This window comes from Mesoplodon mirus (assembly GCF_964341445.2).
Source record: "Mesoplodon mirus genome assembly, chromosome: 3".
NCBI lineage: Eukaryota > Metazoa > Chordata > Mammalia > Artiodactyla > Ziphiidae > Mesoplodon > Mesoplodon mirus.
The window spans coordinates 46,213,207-46,240,809 of NC_138978.1; the positions used below are offsets into that span (position 1 = coordinate 46,213,207).

Sequence of the window (27,603 nt, forward strand, 5' to 3'; positions counted from 1 at the left end):
TTAGCAGAAGGAAAGAAATCATAAAGATCAGATCAGAAATAAATGAAAAAGAAATGAAGGAAACGATAGCAAAGATCAACCAAACTAAAAGCTGGTTCTTTGAGAAGATAAACAAAATAGACAAACCATTAGCCAGACTCATCAAGAAAAGAAGGGAGAAGACTCAAATCAATAGAATTAGAAATGAAAAAGGAGAAGTAACAACTGACACTGCAGAAATACAAAAGATCATGAGAGATTACTATAAGCAACTCTATGCCAATAAAATGGACAACCTGGAAGAAATGGACAAATTCTTAGAAATGCACAACCTGCCAAGACTGAACCAGGAAGAAATAGAAAATATGAATAGACCAATCACAAGCACTGAAATTGAAACTGTGATTAAAAATCTTCCAACAAACAAAAGCCCAGGACCAGATGGCTTCACAGGCGAATTCTATCAAACATTTAGAGAAGAGCTAACACCCATCCTTCTCAAACTCTTCCAAACAATATCAGAGGAAGGAACACTCCCAAACTCATTCTACGAGGCCACCATCACCTTGATACCAAAACCAGGCAAGGATGTCACAAAGAAAGAAAACTACAGGCCAATATCACTGATGAACATAGATGCAAAAATCCTCAACAAAATAGTAGCAAACAGAATCCAACAGCACATTAAAAGGATCATACACCATGATCAAGTGGGGTTTATTCCAGGAATGCAAGGATTCTTCAATATACGCAAATCAATCAATGTGATACACCATATTAACCAGTTGAAGGAGAAAAACCATATGATCATCTCAATAGATGCAGAGAAAGCTTTCGACAAAATTCAACACCCATTTATGATAAAAACCCTGCAGAAAGTAGGCATAGAGGGAACTTTCCTCAACATAATAAAGGCCATATATGACAAACCCACAGCCAACATCGTCCTCAATGGTGAAAAACTGAAACCATTTCCACTAAGATCAGGAACAAGACAAGGCTGCCCACTCTCACCACTTTTATTCAACCTAGTTTTGGAAGTTTTAGCCACAGCAATCAGAGAAGAAAAGGAAATAAAAGGAATCCAAGTCGGAAAAGAAGAAGTAAAGCTGTCACTGTTCGCAGATGACATGATACTATACATAGAGAATCCTAAAGATGCTACCGAAAAACTACTAGAGCTAATCAATGAATTTGGTAAAGTAGCAGGATACAAAATTAATGTACAGAAATCTCTGGCATTCCTGTTCACTAATGATGAAAAATCTGAAAATGAAATCAAGGAAACACTCCCATTTACCATTGCAACCAAAAGAATAAAATATCTAGGAATAAACCTACCTAAGGAGACAAAAGACCTGTATGCAGAAAATTATAAGACACTGATGAAAGAAATTAAAGATGATACAAATAGATGGAGAGATATACCATGCTCCTGGATTGGAAGAATCAATATTGTGAAAATGACTCTACTACCCAAAGCAATCTACAGATTCAATGTAATCCCTATCAAACTACCACTGGCATTTTTCACAGAACTAGAACAAAAAATTTCCAAATTTGTTTGGAAAAACAAAAGACCCCGAATAGCCAAAGCAATCTTGAGAACGAAAAACGGAGCTGGAGGAATCAGGCTCCCTGACTTCAGACTATACTACAAAGCTACAGTAATTAAGACAGTGTGGTACTGGCATAAAAACAGAAAGATAGATCAGTGGATCAGGATAGAAAGCCCAGAGATAAACCCACGCACATATGGCCAACTTATCTTTGATAAAGGAGGCAGGAATGTACAGTGGAGAAAGGACAGCCTCTTCAATAAGTGGTGCTTTGAAAACTGGACAGGGACATGTAAAAGTTTGAGATTAGATCATTCCCTAACACCATACACAAAAATAAGCTCAAAATGGATTAAAGACTTAAATGTAAGGCCAGAAACTATCAAACTCTTAGAGGAAAACATAGGTAGAACACTCTATAACATAAATCACAGCAAGATCCTTTTGGACCCACCTCCTAAAGAAATGGAAATAAAAACAAAGATAAACAAATGGGACCTAATGAAACTTCAAAGCTTTTGCACAGCAAAGGAAACCATAAACAAGACCAAAAGACAACCCTCAGAATGGGAGGAAATATTTGCAAATGAAGCAACGGACAAAGGATTAATCTCCAAAATTTATAAACAGCTCATGCAGCTCAATAGCAAAAAAACAAACAACCCAATCCAAAAATGGGCAGAAGACTTAAATAGGCATTTCTCCAAAGAAGATATACAGACTGCCAAGAAACACATGAAAGAATGCTCAACATCATTAATCATTAGAGAAATGCAAATCAAAACTACAATGATGGGCCTCCCTGGTGGCGCAGTGGTTGAGAGTCCGCCTGCCGATGCAGGGGATACGGGTTCGTGCCCCGGTCTGGGAGGATCCCATGTGCCGCGGAGCGGCTGGGCCCGTGAGCCATGGCTGCTGGGCCTGTGCGTCCGGAGCCTGTGCTCCGCAGGGGGAGAGGCCACAGCAGTGAGAGGCCCCCGTACAGCAAAAAAAAAAAAAAAAACTACAATGAGATATCATCTCACACCAGTCAGAATGGCCATCATGAAGAAATCTAGAAACAATAAATGCTGGAGAGGGTGTGGAGAAAAGGGAACACTCTTGCACTGCTGGTGGGAATGTGAATTGGTACAGCCAATATGGAGAACAGTATGGAGGTTCCTTAAAAAACTAAAAATAGAACTACCATATGACCCAGCAATCCCACTACTAGGCATATACCCTGAGAAAACCATAATTCAAAAAGAGACATGTACCAAAATGTTCATTGCAGCTCTATTCACAATAGCCCGGAGCTGGAAACAACCTAAGTGTCCATCATCGGATGAATGGATAAAGAAGATGTGGCACATATATACAATGGAATATTACTCAGCCATAAAAAGAAACGAAACTGAGCTATTTGTAATGAGGTGGATAGACCTAGAGTCTGTCATACAGAGTGAAGTAAGTCAGAAAGAGAAAGACAAATACCGTATGCTAACACATATATACGGAATTTAAAAAAAAAAATGTCATGAAGAACCTAGGGGTAAAATGGGAATAAAGACACAGACCTACTTGAGAATGGACTTGAGGATATGGGGAGGGGGAAGGGTAAGCTGTGACAAAGTGAAAGAGAGGCATGGACATATATACACTACCAAACGTAAGGTAGATAGATAGTGGGAAGCAGCCGCAGAGCACAGGGAGATCAGCTCGGTGCTTTGTGACGGCCTGGAGGGGTGGGATGGGGAGGGTGGGAGGGAGGGAGATGCATGAGGGAAGGGATGTGGGAACAGATGTATATGTATGACTGATTCACTTTGTTATAAAGCAGAAACTAATAAAAAAATAAAAGTAATAATAATACTTTCCACCTGAAAAAAATAAAAAAATTAAAAATTAAAAATTAAAAAAAAAACAAAAATAAACAAATGGGACCTAATGAAACTTAAAAGCTTTTGCACAACAAAGAAAACCATAAACTAGATGAAAAGACAACCCTCAGAATGGGAGAAAATATTTGCAAATGAAGCAACTGACAAAGGATTAATCTCCAAAATATATAAGCAGCTCATGCAGCTTAACATCAAAAAAACAAACAACCCAATCCAAATATGGGCAGAAGACCTAAATAGACATTTCTCCAAAGAAGACATATATATGACCAACCAACACGTGAAAAGATGCTCAACATCACTAATCATTAGACAAATGCAAATCAAAACCACACTGAGGTATCATACATGGTCAGAATGGCCATCATCAAAAAATATAGAAAAAATAAATGCTGGAGAGGGTGTGGAGAAAAGGGAACCCTCCTGCACTGTTGGTGGGAATGTAAATTGATACAGCCACTATGGAGAACAGTATGGAGATTCTTTAAAAAAAAACTAAAAACAGAACTACCATATAACCCAGCAATCCCACTACTGGGCATGTACCCTGAGAAAACCATAATTTAAAAAGAGACATGTAACACAATGTTCACTGCAGCACAATTTACAATAGCCAGGACATGGAAACAACCTAAATGTCCATCGACAGATGAATGGATAAAGAAGATGTGGCACATATATACAATGGAATATTACTCAGCCATAAAAAAAGAACAAAATTGAGTTATTTGTAGTGAAGTGGATGGACCTAGAGTCTGTCATACAGAGTGAAGGAAGTCAGAAAGAGAAAAACAAATACCGTATGCTAACACATATATATGGAATCTAGAAAAATGGTACTGATGAACCTAGCGGTAGGGCAGGAATAAAGATGCAGATGTTGAGAACAGACTTGAGGAGACAGCAGGGGAAGGGGAGGCTGGGACATAGTGAGAGAGGAGCGCTGACATATATACACTACCAAATGTAAAACAGATAGCTAGTGGGAAGCAGCTGCATAGTAGCACAGGAGATCAGCTCGGTGCTTTGTAACCTCCTAGAGGGGTGGGATAGGGAGGGTGGGAGGGAGGCTCAAGAGTGAGGGAATATGGGGATATATGTATGCATACAGCTGATTCACTTTGTTGTACAGCAGAAAGCAACACAACATTGTAAAGCAATTATACTCCAATAAAGATGTATTAAAAAAATACTCATCCAGTCTGAATTTCAAGTATTCTGTATAATTATTGGACCATATGTCTCAATTTCTAGTTGAGAAAATGTAACTCTAGTTGGAGCACTTACATGAACATTGGTGCTGCTGAGGGAAAGCAGTTAGGAGGGTTAAGAATATCTAATATGATCTATTCTGCTTAAAGCTCCTAGTTCAGGGTCTATTGGAATATTATACAAATATGGTTTATGCTATATAGTCTACATGATTCAGTAGAAGACTCAATGTATTAGCATACTAACATATCACTCATTCAAACAATTGCTGATATGTTACTATACTAGGCACTTCTGATACAGAGATGAACAAACAGAACAACTTCTTTGCCCTTCTGGGCCTTATTCTTAAGATAGAGAAAAAAAAGAGAGAAATTATAACACAATGGCTAAATACAAACATGTATTTGATGCACTAAAAGCTGACTGCCAGACAAACAAAAAAGTATTCAAATAAATTGTACTTACTATCATTATTACCAGGCAGAAACAATTACAGAGAGAAATATACTGAGGAAATAAGAAGGCAAGAAACCTGGTTGTTCATTCATTACTCATTCACTTAGACATCTATTATACATCTATATGCCTAGATACTGGGAATAATAAAATTAGTATCAATAAGAAACTATCATCCCTGACATTGAGAACTCAGTCCAGTGGGAAAAAAAGACAGTAACAATTCATTGTAATAAGTACATCAAGAGGGAGCAAACACAGTTGCTATGGCATCAGTGACACCTAAGGGAGACATACGAAGAAAAGTCATGTCTGAATTATTTCATAACAAACTAAGAAAAAGCTGAGGAAGTCACTTACAAGTGACACCTAAACTAAATCATAAAGGAACCAGTCAAGCAACTGCAAAGAGCACTCCTATCTCAAGGCTCTTGTACTTGCTGTTCCCTCTACTTGGAACATCCCCACAGATATTCATTCATATGTCTCACTTCTTATTTCATTCAGATCTCTGATCAAATATAATGTCCTCAGAGAGGCCTTTCTGACCACCCTATCTAAAGTGCCACCTTATGGCACTCTCTTCCCTAATCCTGTTCTATTGTTCTTCCTAGCTCTTATCACTATCTGACATATTATCTGTTTGTTTCTATTGGTCTCCCTGACTAGAAACATTAACCCACGGGGCCAGTGACTTGTCTTGCTCACTATGTAATGTCATAATACGGACACCAGTGCTTTGCAGATAGTAGGTACTGAGTATTTGTCAAATGAATGAAGCAAAGGAAAGGAATGAATTTCAGGTACAGCAAGAAACATATAGCAGAAAGTTAGGAGAAATGGACCATGGCTGGGTGCTCTTAACCAATAATAATTGTAATTGCAAATATTTATATTTATTAAGGACTTACTATGGACCAGGCACTATTCTCAGCACTTGTATTATCTCATCTAACTTTCACAATTCTATGGACACTCTTACACCTTACATATGAAGACTCTTAAATGCAAAGAGATTAAATGACTTGCCCAAATTCACACAGCTAGCAAACAGCAGAACTAGAATTCCAAGCCATGCAGAACAATGCCAGAGCTCACTCTTTCAACCACTGCCCCAAAACATAGGAAACTGACAACCTCTCTGGGTTGTTTCCATGTAAGGAAGGGAAAGAGGGAGGGAATACCTACTATAAGCAGTCTTTGTGAATATTACATGCTTCATATATTTAAAACCCTATATGTATTACTCATTAGTAGCATTATTAGTTTTTAAAAATATGAACTACATTTACCATGTAAAAAGCTAAGTAAGTCCCCATCCCTTGCACTTCTGATTCTGATTCAGAATAGGACTGGGCTGAGGTCTAAGAATTTACATTTCTAAGAAGTTCTCAGGTGAAACTGATAGTACAGGACCACTCACAAGAAACCCTGAGCTACATAACCAAAAGGTGAATTAAACCCCTTTCAAATAATACTAGATTTCCTAAACAATCAATGGCTGAACTAGGAACCTTCAAAGTACTGAAAAAAATATATATATATACATATACACACACACACACACACATGCATGCTTTCTCCCAAAGGTCAGGAACAAGACAATGATGTTCACTCTCGACACTTCTATGCAACATCGTACTGGAGGTTCTAGCCAGGGAAATTAGACAAGAACAAGAAATAAAAGGCACCCAGATTGGAAAAGAGGAGGTAAAACTATCTCTATTCACAGATGACATGCTCTAATATATAAAAATTCCCAAGGAATCTACTAAAAAACTATTAGAACTAACAAATGAGTTCAGGAAAGTTGCAAAATACAAAGACAATATACAAAAATTATTTGTATTTTTATATACTTGCAATATACAATGTAAAGATGCAATTAAGAAATCAATTCCATTCAAATAAGAATAAGTCAAAAAGAACAAAATATTTAAGAATAAATTTAACAAAGAAGTACAAAACTCATACTCTAAAAACTACGAGACATTGTTGAACAAAATTATATATATATAAATGGAAAAAAATCCCATGTTCATGGATCAGAAGACTTAACATTGTTAAGACAGAATTACTCCCACTAATCACAAAGTCAGTGCAATCTCTATGAGAATTCCAAATGACTTCCTTGTAGAAACTGGCAAGCTGATTCTAAAATTCATAAGGAATTGCAAGAAACATGGAATAGCCAAACAATTATGAAAAAGAAAAACAAAGTTAAAGGACTAGCACTTTCCAATTTCAAAGCTTACTATAAAGCAACTGTAATCAAGACAGTGCTATACTACACATGGAGAGACATACAGAACAACGGAATAGAATTAAGAGTCCAGAAATAAACTCATGCATCTATGGTCAAATGATTTTTACAAGATCATTCAATGTGGAAAGAATAGTCTTTTCAACAAATGGTGCTGTGACAATCGTATATCCATGCAAAAGAATGTATTACCTTACATCATATATAAAAATTAACTTAAAACAGATCAAAGATCTAAGTGTAAAAGCTAAAATTATAAAACCCTTAGAAGAAAACATAGGGATAAATCTTCATGACTTGAGATTTGCCAAGGGACTCTTAAATATCACACAAAAAGCACAAGTAACAAAAGAAAAAAAATAACTTGGGCTCATAAAATTTTGAAGTTTTGGATATTAAAGGACATTATCAAGAGAGTAAAAAAACAATCCACAGAATGGGAGAAAATATTTGCATATCACCTATCTCATTAGGAACTTTTATCTAGAATATATAAAGAACTCTCACAATTCAATAATAAAAAGACAAACAATGGGCAAAGGATGAGAATGGACATTTTTCCAGAGATACACAAATGGCTGACAACCATATGAAAAGGTGCTGGACATCATTCGTCATCAGGGAAATGCAAATCAAAACCACAACGAGATACTATTTCACACCCACTAGGATGGCCAGAATTGAACAATCAGATAGTAACAATTATTTGAGAGGATATGGAGAAATCCTCATCCTCATACACTGCTGGTGGGAATATAAAATGGTACAGCTGCTTTGGAAACAGTCTGGCAGTTCCTCAAGCAATTAAACAGAGTTACTATATGACCTGATATATCCAGCAGAAATGAAAACAGGTATCCACACAAAAACTTATACATGTATGTTTACATTTATATTTATAATATGATTATTATAATAGCCAAAAGGTGGAAACAACCTAAATGCCCATCAATGGATAAACAAAATGTGGTTTAACAATAAAACTGAGTATTATTTGGCCATAAAAAGCAATGAAGTACTGATACTTGTTACACTTGGATAAACTTCAAAAACATTATGTTAAGTGAAAGAATCCAGCAACAAGAGTCCACGTATTATGTGATTACATTCATACAAAGTCCAGAATAGGAAAATCTATTGAGACAGAAAGTAGATTAGTGGTTGCTTAGGGCTGGGGAAAGCATGGAGGAGAAGGGATGACACCTAAAGGGTAAGAGATTACTTTTTCACGTGATACAAATGCTCTAAAATTGACCGTGGTGATGGTTGCACATGACTATAAACAGACTAAAAACCATTGAATTGTACATTTTAAATGGATAAATTGTATAATATGTGAATCGTACATCAATATGGCTGTTTAAAAAGTAATTTTTTTTAATTTTAAAGAAATAGGACTTCCCTGGTAGTGCAGTGGTCAAGAATCCGCCTGCCAATGCAGGGGACAGGGGTTCGATCCCTGGTCCAGGAAGATCCCACATGCTGCAGAGCAACTAAGCCCATGAGCCACAACACTGAGCCTGTGCTCTAAAGCCCGTGAGCCACAACTACTGAGCCCACGCACCACAACTACTGAAGCCCGAGTGCCCTAAAGCCCGTGAACCACAACTACTGAGCCCACACACAACTACTGAAGGCCACGCACTCCAGGGCCTGCGTGACTCAACTACTGAGCCCGTGTGCCGCAACTACTTAAGCGCACTTAAAGCCCGTGCTCCGCCACAAGAGAAGCCACCGCAATGAGAAGCCCGCACACCACAACGAAGAGTAGCTCCTGCTTGCCGCAACTAGAGAAAGCCCACGCTCAGCAACGAAGACCCAACGCAGCCAAAGAAAAAATAAAAAGAATGAAATAATAGGGCAGGGAGCTCAAAGAACATCTCTTAACAACTAAACAATTTTTAAACATTTTTAAAATTCAGTACCTCTAGTACTTTTATTAAAAGTACTTGAGGACTGGGGTTTCCCTGGTGGCACAGTGGTTAAGAAGCCACCTGCCAATGCAGGGAACACGGGTTCGAGCCTTGGTCCAGGAAGATCCTACATGCCGCAGAATAACTAAGCCTGTGCATCACAACTACTGAGCCTGCGCTCTAGAGCCCTCATGCCACCACTACTGAAGCCTGGGCATCTAGAGCCCATGCTTTGCAACAAGAGAAGCCACCACAATGAGAAGTCCGTGCACCGCAACGAAGAGTAGCCCCTGCTCACTGCAACTAGAGGAAACTCATGCTCAGCAACGAAGACCCAACACAGCCAAAAATAAATAAATTTATTATTTTTTTTAAAGTACTTGAGGACTTCCCTGGTGGTGCAGTGGCTGAGAATCCGCCTGCCAATGCAGGGGACACGGGTTCGATCCCTGGTCCAGGAAGATCCCACATGCCACAGAGCAACTAAGCCTGTGCACCACAACTACTGGGCCTGCACTCTAGAGCCTGCGAGCCAAAACTACTGAGCCCGCGTGCTGCAACTACTGAAGTCCGCGTACTCAGAGCCCGTGCTCCGCAACGAGAAGCCACCGCAATGAGAAGCCCGCACAGCACAACGAAGAGTAGCCCCCGCTCACCGCAACTAGAGAAAGCCCATGCGCAGCAACGAAGACCCAACGCAACCAAAAATAAATTAAAATATATTTTTAAAGTATTAAAAAAATAAATTAAATAAAAGTACTTGATATAGCTCATATTTCTAAATGCAGATATAGTTCAAAAGATAATTAATTTTTTGGTTAGGTTAAAGGAAAATAAGTCTTGTTTACCTCAATCTGTAAACACTAGTACTCGTAAAGTGTCTGTACTAAATAAGAAAGAAAGTAATTATAAAAAGCTATGAGGGTATAAAAGAAAAAACCTGCCAAGCACAGAGACAAACCAGGACATTTCAAGCAAGTCTAGCTCAAAGTACAATCAACAGAGTTAAGTTTCTGAACTGTTCTAAAGTGCCAGATGGTCCCATCTACCCCCAGATCTTACATGGCCCTGCCTAAAAGTGTGCCAGAAAAAAACAAAAGCAAAAAACAAAGAACAGAATGTAGAGAACAGACTAAGAACGAAAGCAACCTAGCCTGCAAAAACAGAGGTATGCAAACTGAAATCATCCAATCTTCTTCAGGCTCACAACTTTTAATGCCAATTTCCCATGCTAAGTGAACTTTATAATCTTTAAATGGTCTTTGCAACCAAATGAAATATACTCAACTTAATTCCTTCACAGTAGTTTTTTGAGATTATTGCTCTTGCGTAAATTACTGCTGCTGTCTGCTTTGCCATTCAAGATCTTATAAACTAAACGAAAATCACTCAAGTTTAACTTCAAAATTCAAAGGTATACACAGAAAAATAACTCAATTATAGTCAATACCATTTATAACTCTACAAAAAAGAATTCAGCAAATGGCATATCAAAGGTTATTTGCAACAGCATTGATTATAATTGATATATAAATGATCTGTAGTCATTAGGGCTTGATTAACTATAAAACATCCAATCAATGAATATATTCTAAAGACATTAAAAAGATGCTATGCACAGGGAGATCAGCTCGATGCTTTGTGATGACCTAGAGGGGTGGGATAGGGAGGGTGGGAGGGAGGCTCAAGAGTGAGGGGATATGGGGATATATGTATACAGCTGATTTACTTTGTTGTACAGCAGAAACTAACACAACATTGTAAAGCGATTATACTCCAGTAAAGATGGAAAAAAAAAAAAAGATGCTATGAAGACCACATAGGAAGAAAACACCTATATGTTAAGTTAAAAATATATATAATGCAAAGCTATACATATGTGTATATATGTATGTATGTGTGTGTGTATGTGTGTGAGAGAGAGACAGAGAGACAGAGAATGCGAGAGAGAGGTTACAACAATGTTTAAAAAAAATGTAAAGAGAAAAAAATGTAAAGAAAATACCAAAAATTTAAAGAATGGGGTGGATGGTGATCCATGCTTTTCTTGCTATATTTCTGCATGTTACAAGTTTTTTTAATGAGTGAAGAATTTTGGAAATAAAAAAAAATTTTAATAATATTCATATGAATTCTGTATATAAGTACCAATAATAATAACAGCACTTCTATCTACTCAATGTTTCTTACATTCCAACAATGTATACACATCATACATAAGGAAAAGGAAGTCAGAGAGTTTAAGTAACTTGCCATGGTCACCCAGAGAGAGTACAAGTGGCAGAGGGAGAATTCAAATCGTTTGTCTTGTACTAAGTCTAGTGTCCTTCCCACTATAAAAAATCATGATACTCTTATTATTTTACATACTATTTTAGAGCAGGTCAAAGATCCTTACAGCCTATCCTTGAAACCCCTTCCTAGTGTCTTGTGCTCTAGGTTAAAAATGCTTGCTTTATTACAAAGAAAAAGAGAATAAATTATAAGAAAATGGACATGATATTTCCCCAATGTGGACCTGATCCACCAAAATACAATTTGACTTGAATCAAATATTCCTATGGTTTTATGTTGTCCTTTTAAGTACAATTTAAAATGTTGGGACTTCCCTGGTGGTCCAGTGGTTGAGACTCCTCACTCCCAATGCAGTGGGCCCGGGTTTGATCCTTGGTCTGGGAACTAGATCCTGCCTGCCGCAACTAAGACCCAGTGGAGCCAAATAAGTAAATAAACAAATGTCATCCACAGTACCAATCTTGGACACTGTAAAACACTGAAAAAATTAAAAACTAAATTACCACAAAAAGTTTCATCATAAATCAGGATACTCCACAGCACCCAAGTGCCTTTCTTCTATCATCCTGTATCATAGTACTCATCACCCCAGAGTCAGTGTTTATCTCCCTAAAAGACTAAAAGGTACTTCAGTGCATGAACCTAGGTCTTATTCTCTTTGTATGTCCAAGACCTAACACAGTGGGGACCCAGGAGGCATTCAGTAAATGTTTTCTGAAATAAAAGAGGGTGGACCAGCAATAATGGAAGCACCTTTAATGCATGTAAGCTTCGTATTTTTAGTATATGCATAATGATGTAACTGCGTTGTACCTAGTGAATACAACATGGAATGAAGTTACCAATAATCCTTGGTATCAGTGATTTATGAAAACTTTAATTAAGTGTAACATTCCATAAAAATTAACAGCCCGATAAATAACTAAAATCTAGCTATTATAAACATTTGGCTAGTGACAGTAGTAGTTGCTGTTGTTGTTAATAGCTGCTACCATTTAAACTGATCCAAGACATTTATAAACATCTCACATACTCTTCACAACAAATCCTGCAGGTTACGTTTATTTGCCATTTTATAGGTAAAAAAAGAAAGAGGCTAAGAAACTTGTTACACAATCAAACAAAAGATTGAAACCTAAGACATTCTGACTGCAAAGCCCGAGACTCCCATTTTTTCACCCTAGCTCTCAACAATTGTTCATATCTGGAGCACCAGAAATCCCCAGACCTAGCAGTTCTATTTTACTTAGTAAAATAGTTTGTTTTTTAGGGAAAATTTTCTCTGATACACAGTATGATCTTTAGTAATATGATACTGAAGGAACTCCAAGTCCAAACTACCATGTCCAAGAGACTATTAGCTTAAACGTAAACACTGGTGTGACCTATACTAACCTAAATAAGCTTAGGTTTTCATAAGCAATAAATTCCTAGAGGTAGCAAAATGTAAAACTACCTTCTATCACGTCTACAAAAACCCTCCACTATAACTTGGTACAACAATCACTTTCTAGAGATGTGGTCTATGCAATGAAAAGTTGATTTTCACGTAAGATGTTGCAGCCTAGAACGTATGTTCAGTGATAACCAAGAATGGCACCATTAATTAGTTCTGTCAGAGCTATTTTGCCCTCAGAAATACAGACTCGTTCAATTTATATAAGCTGTTTACACTACCTAGGTTATAACCCTGGCTCTACCACTTAAGAGTAGCTTGACCTTGAACAAGTTACTTTACCTGTCTGCCTAAGTTTTCTCTTTTTATAAAACAAGAATAATAAGGATGATCTGGTTAAAAGGTTGTAAGGATTATTGAAAACAGTGCCTGACAAATCGTAAGTTCTCAATATGCATTAATTATTATCCCCAAACTGACCTCTTCTCTGTCTCTCTCTCTCTCACACACACACACACACACACTCACACACAGATCCCACTCTCTGAGTAATTTGCTCCTTTTACATAACAATAGAGGAATGTAATATCATGTGAATGTTCATTTTTATCCCTAAATTTGTCTGAAATATAGTCAATGGCTGTTTACAGGAAGCAGCATAGCAAATGTGCTTTAGAACAGATGTGCCCAGGTTCAAATCTCAAATCTACCACTTACAACACAACCCTGAGTACGTAATGCAGAAGACTAATCCCTACTTGTAGAAAGGCTGTGAATATTAAGTGAAATAATATATGTAAATCACGTAAAAGTACCTACTGCTTAGTAGTTTACATAACATTAGTCCTCTTCCTTCTCAATAGTGGCATAAGAATGTTTTCCTTCCAGGATCTTTGTATTAATATTTAGCCCACTAGATAGAATTGTTCCACAACTAAAATAAGACCACACTAAGAAAGGCAGAGAAATCACACATAAAATTAAGTTCACAATTTTCAGTTGTCTTATCATTTTTTTAAGCTCAATATCCATGCACAATTAGTCATTCATGGCTCATGGCAGGTTTAGAAATTAAAATATGAAGATAAACTATTCCCTCTGTTCCTATCCCAAGAAAGCACATATTTCTGTAATTCCCAAATGCCTTAGTGGACCACTAACTTTAAAAAGTATATTTAAATCAGTGATTCTCAACTTGGGGCAATTTTGTGCCCCAGGAAATATTTGGCAATGTCTGGAAATATTTTGATGGCCCCAGCTGGGAAGAGTGCTACTAGCATCTTGTGGATAGGACGCTGCAAAACATCCCACAATGCACAGGACAGCCCCCCACACGAAAGAATTATCTGGCCCAAAATGTCAACAGTGCCAAAGTTGAGAAGCCATGATCTTAAAAAAAAAAAAAAGTATTATAATATAGAAGTTTTCCCTCCAAAAGTATGTTCTTGGCCAAATTTTTACTGAAGACGTAACAAGAAATAAGCAGCTTGATTATTTCAGATGGGAAACTCCTGGTCCTGTTAAATCCCCATTACAAAATTCCCAATCTAAAGAGGAAGTGAGGCTTACTTTTCTTTGCATAGTTGTACTGCATAAAAACAAGTTTTTAAAAGAGCTCCAACCTTTATTATTTTTTCTTTTTTAAAATTGAAGTGTTCTTGATGTACAATATCAGTTACAATTGTACAATATAGTGATTCACAATTTTTAAAGGTTACACTCCATTTATAGTTATTATGAAATATTGGTTATATTCCATGTGGTACAATATATCCTTGTAGCTTATTTTATACATAATATTTTGTACCTCTTAATCCCCTACCACTATATTGCCCCTCTACCTTCCCTCTCCTCACTGAACCACTAGGTTCTTCTTTATATCTGTGACTCTGCTTCTTTTTGTTATATTCACTAGCTTGTTGTCTTTTTTAGACTCCACCTATAAGTGCTATCATACAGTATTTGTCTTTCTCTGATTTATTTCACTTAGCATAATACCCTCCAAGTCCATCTATGTTGCTACAAATGGCAAAATTTCATTCTTTTTTATGGCTGAGTAATATTTCCATTGTATATATATATATATATACATACCACATCTTCTTTATCCAGTCACCTGTTGATGGACACAGGTTGCTTCCATATCTTGACAATTGTAAATAATGTTGCTATGAACATCGGGGTGCATGTATCTTTTCAAATTAGTGTTTTTGTGGTTTTTTTTGGATATATACCCAGGAATGGAATTGCTGGGTTACATGGTAGTTCTATTTTTAATTTTTTGAGAAACCTCCATACTGTTTTTCACAGTGGCTACATCAATTTACATCCAACACTGTATGGAGGTTCCCTTTTCTCCATATCCTCACCAACATTTGTTATTTGTGTTCTTTTTGATGACAGTCATTCTGACAGGTGTGTGATATCTCATTATGGTTTTGATTTGCATTGTCCCTTATGATTAGCAATGTTGAGCATCTTTTCATGTGCCTGTTGGCCATCTGCATGTCCTCTTTGCAAAAATGCCTATTCAGTTCTTCTGTCCATTTTTTAATCAGGTTGGTTGTTTTTTTGATGTTGAGTTATGAGCTATCTATATATGTTGGATATAAACCCCTTATCAGTCATATCATTTGCAAATATTTTCTCCCATTCAGTAGGTTGTCTTTTTGTTTTGTTGATGGTTTCCTTTGCTGTGCAAAAGCTTTATGTTTAATTAGGTCCATTTGTTTATTTTTGCTTTTATTTCCTTTGCTTTAGGAAACAGATCCAAAAAAATGTTGCTACAATTTATGTCAGAGTGTCCTGCCTATGTTTTCTTCTAGGAGTTTTATGGTTTTACGTCTTACATTTAGGTCTTTAATCCATTTGAGTTTATTTTTGTATATGGTGTTAGAGAATGCTCTAATTTCATTCTTTTACATGTAGATGTCCAGTTTTTCCAGCACCACTTACTGAAGAGATTGTCTTTTCTCCATTGTATATTCTTGCCTCCTTTGTCATAGGTTAACTGACCGTAAGTGCATGGGTTTATTTCTGGGCTCTCTATTCTGTTCCATTGATCTATGTGTTTGTTTTTGTGCCAGTACCATACTGCTTTGATTACTGTAGCTTTGTAGTACCAACCATTATTTTTTAATTGCACTTGCAATTCATTAAAGCATTATTTATATCACAAAGTTTCTTATACCTCACTTCTATCTTACTTTTGTACAAAATATTAAAAAGCTCACATTTATGTGATAGGGAAGCACAGTGCATGAGGCCAACTTTCAACAAACATCATTATTATATACCAGGTTAACAATGACCAAAACTTGATAATATACCATGTTGATGGGGAAAAGGCACAAACACTGTTGATGGTATAACCTTTCTGAATGTAAACTGGCAGTATCTATCCAAATTAAAAATATCCTTTGGCCCCAAATTATACCTACTAAAAATTAATGCACATACACATGTGCACAAAGATGTATAAAAGAATATTCACTGCAGCACTGTTGGTAACAACAAAAGATCACAAACAATATAAAAGTCCATCATTAGGTGGCTAGTTAAATAAATTACAGTATATTCATATAAAGGAATATTCTCAAGTGTTGGAAATAATGAGGGAAATCTGTATGTGCTCACATAGAACAATCTCCTAGATCAATTATGCTAAATAATAATAAGCCACAAAATATGCAGCTTATTCAAAAGAAATATACATACACTCACACTATATATATAGCATATCTTATACATGTGTGTTTGTGCATATATGTGTGTGTGTATATATATATATATATATATATTTTTTTTTTTTTTGCATCTACATCACAGACTATTGCTGGAAATACACACAAGAAACATCAAGAATGACTGCCTCTTGGAACGGGATTGAAGGCCAAGAGCAGGATGGAGACTTTCACTGGTATGTGTGAATTTTTTTTTTTTTGCGGTACGCGGGACTCTCACTGCTGTGGCCTCTCCCGTTGCAGAGCACAGGCTCCAGACGCACAGGCTCAGCAGCCATGGCTCACAGGCCCAGCCACTCCACGGCATGTGGGATCTTCCTGGACCGGGGCACGAACCCGTGTCCCCTGCATCGGCAGGCGGACTCTCAACCACTGCGCCACCAGGGAAGCCCTGAATTTTTTTTTAACAGAAGTTTTACAGTCGGTAAGTAAGAGAGCCAGCATAAACCTAAGTCAAAATTCTGAGCCTGAGTATTCTCTAGTTTGAAATAATGATAATAATAGTCTAGCTTACTGATTATTGTGAAGATCAAATGAGAGAGCATAAAATGCTTCGTAAATTATAAAGCAGCACACAAAATTATAAATTAGTCCTCTGAATTCTCCAAACCAATTGTAATAATAATTTTTATCATTCTTCTGGCCAATTTCTCTAAACCCAAAGACGGGAATGTTTAAGATGAAATGTGAATATAGATGCCATCTTAGAACACAAAGTTTTACTTAACATATAGCTATTTATTTTTTTAATTGAAGTATAGTTGATATCAATATTACATATAGTTATTGATTTCAATTTAAAAGGGTGAATTTTCAAAAAAGTTGTCACATAGAAATGCTAAGTTGGCTGATTACAGAAGAAATACATGCTCACTGTTGAAAAGAAGGTAAGTAAAAATTATAACCATGCTATCATAAAATCTTGGTGTTTTTTCTTCCAGTCTTTTTTCTATGATGCTTAAGTGGATTAGATTATTTGTCTAAATAAAATGTTTCCACTATACTATAATACAGCATTTAAATTACAACATCCCTCAGATTAATAAAAGCTCCTAATAAACATAATTTTTAATGAAGACATAATATTTTATCTTGTTGATGAGAGTTCCACTACTTTAAAATGAAATTTTAGTATATGGGTTTGCCTAATGAACTCTGCCTAGATTAATTTTTCATTTATTTCTACCAATTATCCAAATCACCCAGACCTCTATCAATGGATCTTTCCCCCCCTCCCTCCCTACATACCTCCCTCTCCCATCCCTTCTCTCGCTTAAGCCATTTTCCTGATTTTGGTTTCCAGAGTTCCAATTTTATTAAGTCCAAAATTCACAAAACAAAGAAGCATATAACTGTGTTTAAAATTCCTTGAAGAGCAAGTAAAACACCTTAGATTGAGACCTTAAATTAGACTATTAGTGAGAGAGGGGATTAGAACTATGATTCGTTACTAAATAAAGATGCTCAATCTTTTTCTACTACATGTTAGTCTGTTATCATTGTTCTGTCTGCAAATAGAGTGAAAACAAAAGAATACACTCTATTGGACAAACCAACTGTTCCTAATTAATTTTAACTGTGACAGCTCCTCCCAAATGCTGAACATTCCAAGCCATTTTTGAAAACTGTTAAATACTGCTCAAGGAAACAAAGATTTCCTGAATATACTGGACTGTAATTGCAGGCAAAACCGAAAAATATCATTATTGTGCCTTTCCCATAGTAGGAACTCAAATGATATGTCATGTTGAATAAATACTCCTTTTCTGCTTCTGAGAACATGTTGTAATTTTCACACTCTGCCCTGTATTTACCATCATAACTGTTAAACCAGACCGCAAAGGTGATACCCATATTAACACATACTGTCTACTTTAATGAAATTGAAAATAAACACCAAAAACTGAAATTATGGGAGATTTTTTTCCCTCCAATTTCCAAATTTTCTGTAATGCAGTTTTATCACTCTTGCAATTTAAAAAAAGCATTAAAAAAAAAGTATCCTTACAGCATGTATTGTTTTTGACCAAATATTAAGACTTTTAATTAAGTCCCATTCTAAAGGCTTTTTTATTATTAAAAAAAAGAATCCTTGCTAAATTAAAACAAGAAAATTTCAGCATAAAGCTGAACTGATGGATGACTATTTAAAATACTCATATTATACCATCTTTCAATAAAATAAAACCTTCCTCATCATCAAGAGCAGTACTTGTGCGCCCACAATTGTACTGTCAAGAAACCATGAAAGGTACTGGAGATTCAGAGGCAAAAGATAATGCTTCCATACTCAAGAAGTTTAGTACCTAATTAGGAAAACAAGGCAAATACTGAAAAAAAAGAATAAAAAATACAAGGGAGCAATGGATATGCCGAGCATGTAGTACACAGAGAAGTACAGTGCACAGATTTTGAAGTCGTACAGACTTTGGTTCAAATCTTAGATCTATCACTTACTAATTTATGTAAATTATTTCCCTCATTTGTAAAATGGAGTGTTAGGTTAAGTGAAGTAAAATTCTTGGCGTACAGTAACACCCAAAGGGAAGCTAATAGTATTATTATCATTATTATTAGAGATACAGCCTTAAGGAAGAAATGGGCAATCAGCAAAGTTTAAAAAGAGGAAGCATTAATATCTTTTTGTAATCTACCACCATAAGCAAAAATCACAAGATCTTTCTCACTCAAGTTTTACTTCTTATTGACAAGAATAGAATACCTAGCGAAGAAACCTAAAATTAAAAAACACTAAGGCTGGACTTCCCTGGTGGTGCAGTAGTTAAGAATCCACCTGCCAATGCAGGGGACACGGGTTCGATCCCCGGTCCGGGAAGATCCCACATGCTGCAAAGCAACTAAGCCCGTGCGCCACAACTACTGTGCCTGCGCTCTAGAGCCCACGAGCCACATCTATTGAAACCCACGCACCTAGAGCCCGTGCTGCGCAACGAGAGAATCCACCATAATGAGAAGCCCGCGCACTGAAGCTAAGAAGAGCCCCCGCTCGCTGAAACTAGAGGAAGCCTGCATGCAGCAACCAAGACCCAACGCAGCCATAAATAAATAAGTAAATAAATTTATTTTTAAAAAAACCACTAAGGCTATATAGCACTAAAGTACCGTAAGAAAGTCACCACTAGATTTCCAAATCATAGAATATGATCTATAAAAAGAATGTTCTTTGGAAAGGTCCTTAGATCAGCTAATTCAAACTCTCCAACTAGAATGTAAGCTCCATGTTTTTTTTGTCTCCAAGCTCCAAGAACTGCCATCTATTTTGTTCATTAATATATCCTCAGCACCTAGAATAATTCCTAGTACATAATAAATGGTCAGTACATATTTGTTGAATGAATATTCAAACTAAGAAAACTGAGGCCTGGAGACTTAATGCCATACAGTTAGCTCCTGGCAGAGCTGGGAATGAAACTAACATTTCAACATTCTAACAGTCTATCCGGTCTAGAAGCTAGACCATGATAATTTACATAATTTATTTTGGTGGTGGGGGAGTTGGAGGGTTGGTTGGCAGGCAGGAGAAAGAGGAAGGAAAGAGTAAATTAAAATATTTTTCAGGTGTTTTTCCCCCAACTGTCAGTTTTGCTTAGTTGATAAAGGCGAAAAATTATATACAAGACAATCCCAGTACAGTACATAGCACATAAAAGGTACTTAACAAATACTGGTTGAATGAATGAACCTACTCCAAAACCATTATCATCTTATGATCAGAGGCAGAAACTAACTTCAGCATCAGTTTAATCTTTGTAACTGTCATACAACCCTTTAGAATTTTCAGCCATTCATAAGACAAACAGTTATTAATCACTTTCTTCCAGATGGGCACTGAGGGAAACAGATGAGTTGAAAGATGTCCCTGCCCTGGAGGATCTCACTTGAGTATAGCTAAGTCTAAATGTGTGTTGGGGCAGGGGGGTGATGGTGACATAAACAAATCAATAATGAATGTGAAACCAGGGTGCAGTGTTATCTCAGTTTATTTGCCTCAAGCAGTTAAAAAATTAAATTAAAAAACACAAATCAAATAACAAGGAGGCACATTAGGGTATATTAACAGTTGGGAAGTTTCTTTTTCCTGTGCCTTAACAATATACCTTATTGCCTCAATGTCTTAAAATCAGAATATTCTAAATTGACTTATTTGGCTATTCAATATAAATGAACCATCAGTGTTTGTTCTCTTATATGTAAAACAATGAAGGATAATACTCCTAATTCAGCATTTACTTTGTGTGGATGTTAATATTTAAATATATAACCACAAGAACATATTTAAATTACTTAACTGTCTATAAAATTGACAGAGCCTGAAGAAAATATCCAGAGATGATAGTAAATAGAAACTGAAAACATGGTCTTAGCCAGGGAGAGAATAAAGTATGCACACAACTAAGAAGCAAATCTATAGAAGTCCTCAGGGAAACAAAATCTTCAAGAGGGGAGAACTCCCGCTGGAATTGGTCAACAGATCCAGAGAGCAACAGCCTGCCAACAGGATCTTGCTTAATGCATATCACTAACTAGACTATTAAAAAGTGAACACCCAAAAGTCAATGTTGCCATTCCCCGAAACTGAGTTTTCAGGAGGACCCTTCCAAAGAGATTCGCTACCAAGATTAAATCACCATTTTCCAAGTATTCTTCCCCAATATCTGCTTGTCAAAATAGGATAAGCAACACCAAATAAACTGGGAAGGAAACAGACTTCACTTATGAAGCTGAAAATTCCTGCAAGCTGAAGTTAGTTATTATACCTGAGGCACAAGTTATTAACGCGATTCCTGGTTCCTGGGGAGAACATTTTTCACTCAGTATCTCTATCCTCGAATGCTAGGCAAAAGACCCCCAAAGTCTCTTGATCCCAACACAGGAAACTCTCCCGCCCCAATGTATAGCCTATCCCAGTGTTCTGCCTTAGATGCCCTGACAAATCCAGGCCAAGGAGACTACAAGGTGGTGGGGAGATACTACAGGGCAGGCAGGAAGGCTGGGGTGGGCCCCAACGGAGAAGTCCATGGCCACCAGCTCTGCAGAGAACAGGCTGAGAAGGTGAGGTTGGGGTGAGATCTGGTCAAAAAAGCGGGAAGGGACTGACAGGTGCACATCCCCCTCACCATTCAGGACATCACGGGAAAATTACAATTGGCTTTCTTTACAGAGAGGGAGGAACAAGGCTCCCAGAGTGATGCTGAGCGGTTTTCTGGGAAGCACGAGGACTGACTTTGAAGGAAGCAGAATGGCAAGAGAAAAGACCCTGAGAACAGGTTTTGGTGAAGATTCCCCCAGTACACGTGACCTCTTACGTCCTTCCCAGCACCAAGACGGGTGGGACCATCACACCTGTTCAAGGATGTTTCTCTGTTTTCCGCTTGGACAGCGATAGACAGCCCACCGGGTAGGAATGGTAGCAGAACTGAGGAGGAAAAGACTGAATCGGGGGACCTGACCCAGCAGGAAACCTGATCAGGAGGGGAAGAGGCTGAATCCAAGAAGGGGCTAGCAAGGTAAGTACGCGCTCTGGTAGAATGAGACTTATGTGGAAGAGAGACTGGAGAAAACTGCTGGAGAAGGGTTTTCGTCGGACTCCGCTGGGAAAAGGCCGGTTTAGAGAGGAAAGACTGGCTTGGAGGCGACCCTGAGCGCCTGGCTCAGGAAGGTGACTCTGCCTGTCCCGAGGGCGAGCCTCGTGTGGGGCAAGGGCTGACCCGAGGATGAGGCTGATCCGCGAGAGCTCAACAGGAGCTCACCTGGGGTGCTTCTGGCCTGGAAGGAGGAAACTTCCTGGGTGGGTGAAGGCGAACTGGAGTGAGAGGAGCGGACACACACCAAGCGGGGCGGGGGACACGGCGGGGTCGGGAGAAGTGGGCGCCGCGTGGGGCGGGGCTGCGGCGCCGACCGGCCGGGGCGGGGTCGCGGCTGCCGCGGCAGAGCTGCCGTCTCGGGATGGCGTCCTCCCCCAGTCACACTCACTCTCTCTCACTCTCACACACACACACACTCACACGCGCGCGCGCTCGCTCTCAGTATCGGCCGCCCCGCCAGGGGCGGAGAGAAACTGCCCAGGTCGGTGAACCATAGGACGGTGGGGGAGGGGGCCGGGGACACCGGCCGTCCGAGCCAGGCGGACTGGCGGTTGGCGTTACCTGTGTCAGAGAGAGCTGGGCCGCCGCAGCCATGGTGTTTCCATCATGCACGGGAGGGGAAGGAAGGACGGGCTGACGGGGGCTCAGGGCGGGGAAGAGGCGGAGGGAGCAGCCGGAGGCGAGGCCCGGGCGGGCGGGCGGGCGTCTCCCCTAACTTCGACAACTTCCCTCCTCTCGCTCGCCCCGCCTAGCCTAGCCCCGCCTAGCCCCGCCTAGCCCCGCCTGGCCCCGCCTGGCCCCGCCTGGCCCCGCCCTCTGGGCGCAGGCCGAGGCGGCGCCCAAATCCTGGCGCCGGAGTTTTTGCCGCCGGACTGGAGCCTGCCGCTGGGGCCTCCTGAGAAAACCCGGCGCGGTGATGAAATTAAGTCGCACGAGCTGTGGAGGCAGAGACAACTCCAGATTGTCCTGGGAACTTTAAGCAAGTCACTTACCCACTCTAAGCTTCTGCTTCGGAAGAATGGGGGAAATTATACCCAAAGTCCAAGTTGCTTGTGAGGACTAAATGAGATAATGATAGGAAATAATAGCGGTACTTTACATATGCCAGAATCTGTGCTGGACGCTTTATTTTTAAATTGTATAAGTGAAGGAACTGAGACATAAATAAGTTGTTCAAATGAGGAAACTGAAACACAAATATGTATCATACGTAAGGTCATAAAGCTGATTAGATAGCTGGTGGATTAGCATCCAGGTCAGACTCCAATACTTTTCATTTTAACCATCGGCTATTAGGGGGTGATATCGAAAGAGAAGACTCTTAAATGAAAATCTAGGTGGGAAGGGGAAAGAATACTCTCCTAGCCCACTTGCTGCCTACCATATTCAGACTGTTCAATAAAAGAGCTCAGGGGCCTGCAGCACTCCAACTCCTCCCTTAGTCCACCTGGCAAACCCCTCCTGCTTTCTCAAGACACAACTCAAGTATCACCTCCTTTGCAAAACATCTCTTGACCTCCCAAGTCAGAGTTACACGCTCTTCTTTTTAACATTTCTTCTCTACCTTATGAAGTCATCATCACTCTAATGACTTTACATCTGTCTACCCACTAGACAGAGCTCCTCAATGGCAAGAACTGTTTCTTATATATTTCTATATCCTCAGACACTAGAATGTGTTATGTACTCAGTACAAGGCCTTAGTTCCTGCCAAGTTAAACATAACACAGCCTACACTTTCTCATGCTGCCTTCTTCAGTTGAAATAACCAATCAGTTACTTGAAATCCTCATCCTTAAAGGCTTGGCTTATATGCCACCTACTTCAAGAAACCTTCTAGGAAATCCCACCCCACCTCTTAGTTGCTCTGATATGATCCTTACACTCTGCCTTGTTTTTAAGAGTCAGTTGAGGGCTTTTCTATGCCCCCACTAGATTGTAAATCCATCAGAATAGAGGGCTGACTCACAACTACATCCCTCCCCAGTCTGGCCTAGCACAGAGTAGGCCTCAATAAATGTCTTTGCCTGGAATGGGTCTTCCTTTCTCAGTCATGGTGGCTTCCCACAACAACAAACCATAACTCTATCAGGCCCACACCCCTGTTAGCATTCTTGTAGTAGTCCCCATTTGACACACAGGAGGGCCAATTGAACAAGGCCAAGGATGGATTTAGCCCCATGTAAGGTTTTAGACCTTTACCACCACAGGCAAACCATCCCAGAAATGCCCTCAGAAATTCCTGACTGTACTCAGATCCCGTTTTTACAAGGTCCAACCAACGAAGAGCCAACCATGCAGGTCTGGTGAGCAACAACTTACTCAAGAGAGTCTCCTTTGGCCTCTTTTTGCTGTTATTCTTTTTAACTTAAGGGAGAAGGGGAAATAATGTTTAAAATTACTCCTTTTTCACCTGGTACATTTATCAGCTATAACCACCACTGATGTTTCTACTTTAATTTTCTAATTTATATTATCACTTTTGGACTTAACAACTATGAAAGGTAGTAATCATCATACCCACTTTACTGATGAGGCAACTGAAGGTCATAGACATTAAGTGATTTTCCCAAGGTTATACAGCCAATAACCAAAGCAGTATACCATAGTGGAATAAACAAGGCTTGGACATCAGAAACATCCAGGTTCCAATCCTGCCTCAACTATTTACTACTTGTACAACCTTATGGTTATTGTGAGGATGAATGAGATAACATATATGGAAATACCTAAAGATGTAGATACACGGATTTAGTTAAGAAATCTTAAAGTCATGGAATAAATTGCTACTGGGAATACAAATTCGCTTGCTATTCAAGGAGACTCCTCCAAACCATATTAGAGCAGGTTTGGGCCTTGGTTAAAATAATAATAACGATAATCAGACCCCTAAGCAAGGGAAGACTACTTGTATGGGAATTGCCCCAGGATCCCTTCCAGACCACCAATAATTTGTATTGGCTACCTTCTTTGCTCATTGGTTCTGGTTTAAATTAAAAACTTGACATAGTGGGGGATGGGAATGATGGTCCAAACTCTGGAAAAGGCCTAGAACTTCCGGGACTGGATGTTTTTTTAGATGACACATGAACGAGAGTTTGCAAATTCGTGTCCCAGATCTCATCAAAGCACTGGGTCATATCCCAGATCTATTTTAGGAGGGTAAAATGTAGCTAATGGAAGATATGTTATGATCTAATTCATTGTAAAAAGAATGAGCTTCATGGAGCAGACAAAAAGGACTTATCTGTTCTTTGTAGGGCAACTTAATGTCTCTGGGTCTGTAAGCTTCATATTCTTCATGTGTACATTGGAGATAATAATACCTACCTTGTAGGGATGGTGTAAGTACTAGAAATCATGCATAAATGTCTTATCAATGAGCCCGGCCTGAAATGGGTGTTCAGTAAGTGGCAGTATTAATATAAGGATACCATTTTTTTTTATGTGGACCATTTTTAAAGTCTTTATTGAATTTGTTACAGTATTGCTTCTGTTTTTTTTATGTTTTGGTTTTTGGCCATGAGGCATGTGGAATCTTAGCTCCTCCACCAGGGATTGAACCCGCACCCTCTGTGGTGAAGTCTTAACCACTGGACCACCAGAGAAGTCCCTATAAGGATACCATTCTTCAACATCACCATTTAACTCTCTACCTGTCAAACAACCCTCCAATTACTAAGTCAGTTTTGCAGATACATTAACTATTAGAAAGGAGTGCTTTGAACAGCTGACACATATATCCCTGTCCTTGTTTCCCTAGGTAAAGTTGTGTGCGATCACTTACTTCTGCATACTGATAGCCAACAATTGCTGCTCTCACATACATTATTTCATTTAATCCTCACTATAGGGGTTATTATTAATTTTATTTTACAGAAGAGGAATTTGTCCAAATTCATAGTGACTAGGCTAGGAATTATACATAGGTGCTCTGACTCAAATGTGCTTTTTACTAGGGCATGTTGCTGGTGTCCTGTAGACATTGATCACTCCCAAGAAGACTTCATAATATGGAGCTTTTGACCATGGAAAGCTGAAGATGAGGGTATGGATTTATAGTAATCCTAAACCCAAGATGATCTTGAAGGAGAGAACTTAGATCATGAACAGCTTTGTCATCAGCCTATCTTTCCATCTTTCTATCCTACTCTGACTCCACAACCCCTCCCCAATCCATCCTTAAGAGAAACCACAGCTACTTTTATTTCTTTATTTTCCAACTTTGGGAGGTGACTGTCATATCAGCTCTTCATGAACACTGCATGTCTGTGACGTCAGCTTTTAGAAATGCAGGCTGATTGATCGAAACTATGGGGGAAAAAAACCTGTGAGGAGCCCTCTGAGTATACAAAGAACTAGTTTATTGGCATGAGACTTTGAGAAAGCCCTTCTATATAAATAGTGCTAAGCTACAAAAAAAAGAAAAAAAATTATACTACAATTGTAATGGTAATCTGGAGGTCATGCTTCCAAGCTGCTGGTTTCATAAATATAGCCCATTATTGTTCATGTTTGCCCAGGGCAGAAAAAATATGTGAGGCTGCACAATAACAACAATTGTGCTACACAAATAACTGTCCCTGTGCCAGGGACTGGAAAGAACAAGCAGTAAGAGATTTTTAAATGCCACACACACCCAGGGTGTGATAGCACAGTTCAAAATTGTCGTCATTGCTAATTTTTCAGGGCAAGGGGGTGTCCTGGGAAAAGCCTGAATTTAGAACTGGGAAGACCCAGCTTAGTCCAACTTCCTAATTTTGTGGCCTTGGACAAGTCAAAGAACTGTACCAAGCCGTGGTTTCCTCTCCTTTAAATTGAAGGTAATAATAGCACCTACCCGATAGTGCTATTATGATGATCGAACGAGGTTTCACGTGAAAGCAGTTAGCCTGATACCTGGCACACAGCAGACACTACATAAGCATTAGCTCCTACTGGAGAATATTTAGGATTTAAGAAGCCAGAAACAAAATAGAAATCATTATTAAAGATCTTCAGTGGGACCATTAAAGGAACCTGAATATTGAAAAACAAAAGGCCTACCTTAAAGTTTTTCTGAATAAAATTTATTCATTTATCAGTAATGTTTATTGAGTTCTGTAGAGTAAGGGAGTTTATTACATTTATGTCCCCAAAGTTCCACTGGCTTGTAGCAAGCAAACAAATACAGTTTTACACTTGTCCTGTTTCCTTCCTTTTTCTTTCTTTTTTTCTTTTTCTTTTTTTCCTTTCCTTATGAAGGGTCCCAGAAGCTATACGAAACAAAAAGAACACCATGGGAAAGAAAATATTTAC

General features: G+C 38.6%; 1 protein-coding gene across 1 annotated transcript in view; it reads right to left on the reverse strand.

Moving 5' to 3' along the window:
* The window catches only part of EPS15 (epidermal growth factor receptor pathway substrate 15), a 170,222-nt gene extending 147,205 nt beyond the window's left edge, over positions 1-23,017 (reverse strand). The window contains exon 1 of the mRNA XM_082613362.1: positions 22,867-23,017. Within this exon, the coding sequence (XP_082469488.1) occupies positions 22,867-22,899 (33 nt within the window). The 5' untranslated portion in view covers positions 22,900-23,017. The remainder of the gene's footprint in view (positions 1-22,866) is intronic.
* Between the last annotated feature and the right edge of the window lie 4,586 nt (positions 23,018-27,603).